At 46.3% G+C, this 6,670-nt stretch overlaps 1 protein-coding gene across 2 annotated transcripts in view; it reads left to right on the top strand.

The window, feature by feature from the left end:
* Nucleotides 1–4,447, top strand: part of TOM1 (target of myb1 membrane trafficking protein) — a 34,263-nt gene extending 29,816 nt beyond the window's left edge. For both annotated transcript variants that reach the window (XM_044441099.1, XM_044441100.1), the window contains exons 13-15: nucleotides 1,499–1,558; nucleotides 2,872–2,911; nucleotides 3,289–4,447. In XM_044441099.1, coding sequence (XP_044297034.1) covers nucleotides 1,499–1,558; nucleotides 2,872–2,911; nucleotides 3,289–3,437 — 249 coding nt within the window. In that variant the 3' untranslated portion in view covers nucleotides 3,438–4,447. The remainder of the gene's footprint in view (nucleotides 1–1,498; nucleotides 1,559–2,871; nucleotides 2,912–3,288) is intronic.
* The last annotated feature ends 2,223 nt before the right edge of the window (nucleotides 4,448–6,670 follow it).

Here is a 6,670-nt window from a genome sequence, read left to right as displayed (position 1 = left end):
CAGAAGGAAGAGAGTGAGACAAGAATTGCTTATATTCCGGGCACTAACCTTAAAAAAAAAATCTGTTCTGTTCTTGGGCAAAATAAACCCTATAGGTTTGGCTTTGCTCTCTTCTTTCCCATCCATTGGAAAGCATAGAATCAACAAAATTTCCTGAATTTAGTAGCAGGAAGTTGCTTACTTTTATTTCTGCTTAAGGTAACCTGTATGAACAGCTGATTCTTCTTCCCCCTTTGCTTCCCCCACCCTGCCACCATCTTCTGGAAATTTCCTTTTGGACTTATGGGTCTGTGCATTTGGGCCAGCTTCTGCTTGCTCTTATAATTGGTGTGGAAAGGGGGCATAAATTATCAAATTCTGCTGGTTAAGAAGACTCCACATTTGAAAACTCTTATTTGAATAAAAAAGATCACTTTCTCTACCTCAAATATTTTCCCTTCGCTTGGTTTGACACGGGTCAGTTTTGGAAAGAATTTTTGTAGGAACTGGGCATTTCTTCTGCTGTTCTTCATTTCATAGAATTACAGTGTAAATCCAGAGAATCCAATCCATTACACCTTCTGTTACCTTCTGTTTGGGATGGAGACTAAATCTCGTAGGTCACATACGTATATGCCTAACAGCAATAGCACCATTGTTGGCCTAAAGCACCAGGGTCATATGCAGGCCTTGTATTTCCATTATTTTTTTAGAATATAAAAACTACCCTCCCAGCTCAGACCAAGACCCATCAAAAAATAATCCAGTATTCTGGTTCCAATAGCAGCCAGCCAGTCACCCCCAAAAGCCAACAATGAACAAACAGGACATGTGAATGTCTTCATCCATAGCATAGACTGTCTTCCATCCCTCTGTTTTAAGGGAATGTGCTAAAGATGGGTGTAATAATCAAGCATCCAAAATTTGCTTGTGCCTTAATAAAAATGAAAACTACCTTTAAAAGATCATGAAGTGCTTCATAGAAACTGAATAAAGATATCCTGGTAGGTCTGACATGACAGATTCCGATTGACTGATATTCTGGGCTTGACTAAGTGGCTGTGTGGAGAGCATGCGTCCCCCACAAAGTGCATCTTGTTGCATGCTAAAAATCAAAGACTTAATTTTTTTCCCATGCTGCTATAAAAACAGCTGAGTCCTTCTATGTCACGATACATACCCTGTGCAGATCATGAGACTGACTATCTTTGAGGGTTGCTTCTGAAACTACTGCTTAATGCAGAACTGAAGACTCTCTCAGCCTCTTCAGAAGAATTTAGGTTTACATCAATGCCATTCAAAGCTAACCGACAACTATGTGAGAATTCTCAGGTAATGCTTGTGTGTCCTAAGAGATGAGTTTTATCACAGACGGGGCTGTACTGATTAAAATCTGGTTTTGGAAGCAGCTCTTGGTTAAATGAATGATGCAGTGTAAAGATATGTTGGGGTAAGGTTAAATTTAAGTCCCACTCCTCTCAGTCTTTCTCAGCCTTGTTCCTTTCTCTTTCCCTGTCAGATTCCTGTACCCCAGGCTGCCATCATGGAAGATATTGAGAAGTGGCTCTCCAGTGATGTCGTAAGTAATAGACAAAACTGAAGCACTGGCTGATTAGTAAGTTAGCCTGACTGTGAAGTTTCACTTGTGTACCTCGGAGAAGGGTTGCATCTCAAGAATAGAACACAGGTGTTTCCTGACAAATGTGCCAGGTTATGCCTGTGGCATCTCCAGGTAAAACTTTGAAAGTCCCTCATGTGAAACTGATGCCAGATAAGGGAGACCAGCATTTCTCAATGTGAGCTGGACATCAGTCAGTGCTGCAACCGACACATTACCTCTGGCAGGAGAGGAGGAGGATCGAAACTGGGTTGGTGGAGGAACAGTTCACAAGTATGAAAGAGAATGGAAGAAGAAATGGCACTAGATAAAAATAGTTTAAAAGTCATGTTGGGATAAAATAAGAAGTCCTTTGCTCTGAGCCTCTGGATCAGCACATTCTGCCAGAAAAGGGGAAGCTGGCTCATGATCACCCCGAAGCCAATGTCTGTCCTTAACCTGAAGAAAGTTGAATTATGGAGCTCCCTGAACCAGGAAGTTCCTGTAACAAATAATGGAACCATGGCCAAAGAGGGATTAGTTATATATAACACTGCATCCACAATTGCCAGCTGATCATGCCAAACTCCCAACTCTGCTGCCATTTTGTGACTGGTGGTCCTCAATCATTGTCAGCTTTCTTGAAGGGACCCTGAGCGTAGAAGACCCAACTTGCATGCATCCATGTTTTCAATTGGCATAAGCCAGTTTTCTACATTGCCAATAGCCTGTCGCTCATCTCACCCTTCCCACAACTCTCAGGCTGCTATAAACATTGGCTGCTTGCAGAATATTGAACCAAAGGCTGAGTTGCACAACCACCCTCTGATGGGTCATTGTATGTTCCCCCCCATCCGGCCCAGATCGCTTTGTCACCAACCTCAAAGATGGCCTGAGCTTTCTGTCCTCACACAACTAATTTCCCATGGGCCATGCATACTCCAAGCTGCTCGCTGCAGGCAACCTAGTTAAATGTTGCCTGCCTTCCTGTCCAGAGACTCTGTCTTCTGATGTTGGTGCAGAGGGAATCCCTCCAAGTTTCACCATTTCTGCGGGTCATCAGTTTAACCCCCATTAAACTGGGAGTAGAAGTCTGGCGTTGACATCCGAACCATTTCCTCCATGAAATGCCTGCTGCTTCTTGGGCGGGAGGGGGGTGGGCAAGCCAAGGCAGGTTAACATGTGCCAAATCCCTTCTCAACAGCAATTGAATTCTCTGTCTGCAAAATTGAGCCCCATGCACTTTGATACAATATTTCGTGATTCCCACGCTCCCTTTTGTTCTCTCTTCTCAGGGAAATGAGACAGTGGATCCAAAAGGTGTCACCAGTGAAGGCAAGTTACTGCTGAACCCTACTCCCTTGTTTAAAAGGCTGCTTTCCCATTCATTCTCATAGACATGGGATGCTTTTCAGCTAATATTTTAATATCTGTAAAAATCCTGCATGAATGAGCAACACATGCAAAATCTTCTCAACTTACTTGTGATCCTAAAGATTATATAAGGTGGTGTTATATCACAGCTCGGTTGGGGTGCATTGCAGAAATGTCCTGAGTGTAGGAGTTGCATGAGAGACGCAAAGTCTACCTCCCCAGGTGATCTGAAATGAAGGTGCCCTATCTGTGCCAGCACAGCATAAGAACTGCCAGCCTCTTCCAGCTCTGGTTTGATTCCTGCTTCCTCAAAATCCCCTCTATTTCTTTCTTGGCAGAGTTTGACAAATTCCTGGAGGAACGAGCCAAGGTGGCTGATCAGCTGCCCAACCTTCCGAGTCCCCCAGCCGGAATTCCTTCTGCCTCCACCAACTCTGGCCCACACCGGAAGAAGGAAAAAGAAGAGGACGGGATGTTTGCTTTATGAGCCCCTTTGTGGACTGGTGTGCTGTGGTTGCTAAAGGACCCGTGTGCTGCACTGCACTCCCCTCTCTGGGGGTGGGGGGAGCAAGAGGGGAGTGAGTCGGGGAAGAGACCTCCCTCTTTCTTCTCTGCCTGCCTCCTTTTTTAGGCTGCTTTGGGGTTTGATTAATCATTGCCACATCTGTGAACACAAAAGAGAAGTGAGCGCTGAGAAGAGGTTGCAAAGCTGCCAAATGTGTTCCTGGATGAGTGAAAGGTTTGGGGTTTCTCTTGGGTGGTGCAGGCGAGTTGAAATGTGTTCTCTGCCGTTCCACTGATTTTGGGTTGCGGGGCGATTCCAGGGAAGTGACTGTAAAAGCTGTGCTGAAAGCTGGCGGTGGGATTTGTGGTTCCTCACCAGCCCCACAGGCAGCTGTACTAAGTAGTAAAGCCGGCAGCTCATTGCACCTACAGCTTTACATACTTGCTCTTCCCTGGCAGAACAGGAATGATGGGCATAGTTTTGCAGTGACAAAAGTGTGCTGTTGCCAGTAGAGCAATAACACTAGAGGGCTTCTCTTGCACCTTTTCCTATTGTGTAAGTACTAGGTCCTGCCTGCAGGAAAAGCAAGTTCACTGTAGTCAGTCCAGGTATCAATATTCATGGAACCTAGATGGAAGGGGTTAGAGTGTTTGTTACCAGTGGTACCAAAACCTTCCAAGAGCAGCTTTGTCCTCTCTTCCAAGATGGCACATCCAGAGGGTAGACTTCCTTCTTCTGAAAGTAATTCATAGGCCCCATTGATCATGTTCTCTCCCCACTGTTGCCTTCCTTACAGCTCCCCCCTCCCACAACCTTTCCTTCTTTGCCGCAGAACTGAGCTTTGTGCATTAGCACAGAATGCTCTTAGAAATGGCATTCCCTTGTGTTAAGGTTAATGGGCAAGGAGCTTGTTGGGATGAAAAGATGACTTCTGTGTAACAGGGAGACGCGCCTTTTATATTCCATATTAAAAAAAAGTCTTCCCTTGAGAATGTGTGCTTTCTATGCAGTCTGGTTTGACCTGCTAGGATAAATACAATCTGGTCAGGCGAAGGGGAGGAGGAGCAGGAGGCAGTGAAGGAAGAGGAGGTGGCTTCTAGGAGAGCTCTGGAATGGGGAGTTCTCTCCAAGTTGGCTCTGGAATAGAGGAAACAGACTCCCTTGAGCAGAGGCCATCATGGCTGTTCTTCTCCAGGCATCTTAGCAAGAAAAGGGGAGATACGTACTTATGCACGGCATCACAAGATGTATAATTATCCTGATTACAATGTTCTAGGTCTGGAGAACATAGATTTCTCCCCCGACCCACCTCTACCACCACGTTTTCTTTTTCACCTATTCCAGATGGGTATAAGGTTGCACAAGTACAAGGCTTGGCATGCAGGATTTTACTTCTAGAGTTTGAAATTGTCTGGGCCTAGAGACGTACATGCTGGACTTGTTAGTTTTTCCAGCAAGATATTTTATATCATATTCCTGATAGCCAGCTTTCCAACCAGGAGATGGATTGATTCCAGCAAAGAAGCTGCAGTCTTAAATGTACAAGAGCTGAGCAGGGCGGTCAAAGACAGGGCACTTCAGGGGCATTCATGCATATGGTCGCCATAAGTTGGAGACAATTTGATGGCACATAGCAACAAAAGTTCACTTCATATTTGTTTACACCAGATTTAATCAAGACACTGAAACTGATAACCTAACCAAGTATTCCTATGAGTCAAGAGATGAGAGGAGCAGCCTGGGGTGATGAGGCAAGTGCACTGAGCTTTTTCCTCTGGTCACTGGAAGCCCTTACACCACAAGCTACAAGGGCTTCCAGGCGCTCAGTTCAAATACGTAGCAAATGTACTGCACTGGTTTCTTGAGCCATCTCTTTTGCAGGTATGGGATGCAACTGGATAGATATGAAGAGTCATCATACACACCAGGAGTGGTTAACTTTGGAGAATTTGGGGACCTTTTAACCTCCCAAATTCCCGCGGACTCTCCCCTCTCTGTGGCTTGTATACACGCACATGCCCCACAGTGCCAGGAATAAATGAAATCCAGAGCAGCAACAGCTCCAAACGGGTCAAGCACAGATAATTTGCAAGCTAATGTCGACCCTTTGGATGCACTGTAGTAGTCAAAGAAGAAAATGTTCCTGATGCATTTTCTAAAATGGGAGCGGATTATTACCACTGTTGGTGATGGGGAAGCCTGTTACCCACCTCTGCTGTGCACCAGCTAGCCTGGGACTGGAGATACTGCAGTCAAGCAAATATTCACCCAGTCAGGAACGGGGAAATGCATTACTCGTATAATCCTAAAATGGCAGTCATACCCTTGTCACCCCTAAATCAGGCTGATTCAGTAGTGGCACCCACTTGCCACTTAGACACGGAGTGGGGCTGAGCTAGGCACCTGTCCATCATGCCCCTGTGCCCCCTGCAGACGAGAAGCCGCTGGGCAGCCACACGGTTCACTGAGCCCTGCAAACCCGTCTGCTGTAGCAGACACAAACTCAGCAGGCTGCTGGTTCCAGTCCACACCCAGGAAAGCATTTTGCCACACGCTCTCCAGCGGAAGCACAGCAAGGCAGTACAACCAGGCGGCAGCAAGGAGCAAAGCACCGTGGCAGTTTGCAAAGGAAGCACATGCAGACATCCACTCAGTGTCGCTGGTTCTAAGCCGGGTAGGATCTGAAGCCTAACCTCATGGGTGGGGATGGAGGAACTGCAGAGCACTTCTGCTCCATCAGTGCTGGCTGCAGGTTTGGGCAAGACACTCTCAGTGGACCTGCTACCTCAAGGCGGCTTCCTTCTCACCATCAGCTACTCTTGCTCCTCAGTTACTTTCCTACCATTGCTACCACTCCGTTGCTTATCAGACAAGGAGCTATTGAGTATGCAGGCAGTCACATCTATCATTCATCCTTCGCACCACCATATTTTTCTGGGCCAGAGGCAGGAGAACAAGTAATGGTGAAAAGGAGGAGCAGTTCCAGGGTACTCTTCTCCATAAACTCCTTCTGAGATGCAGGCCTTTGGCAGGTGCCTGACCATGCTCACCTTTGACACTAGTGATACTTCCACTGACTCTTGGATGCTCTTTCCAATCTCTTGGCCATTCAGCCACTTGGCAGCAACACCATTGCCACCAGCCACTTTGGAGGAAAGCTTTCTGGGGTGGCCTTTCCCCGCTGAACACATTTTCACCCATTCTACTTTTCCTAC

Source organism: Varanus komodoensis, unplaced genomic scaffold, assembly GCF_004798865.1.
Source record: "Varanus komodoensis strain SLA01 unplaced genomic scaffold, ASM479886v1 scaffold39, whole genome shotgun sequence".
NCBI classification, from domain to species: Eukaryota; Metazoa; Chordata; class Lepidosauria; order Squamata; family Varanidae; genus Varanus; species Varanus komodoensis.
The sequence above is the reverse complement of the archived record's forward strand: the minus strand, read 5'-3'. Positions and strand labels throughout refer to the sequence as shown.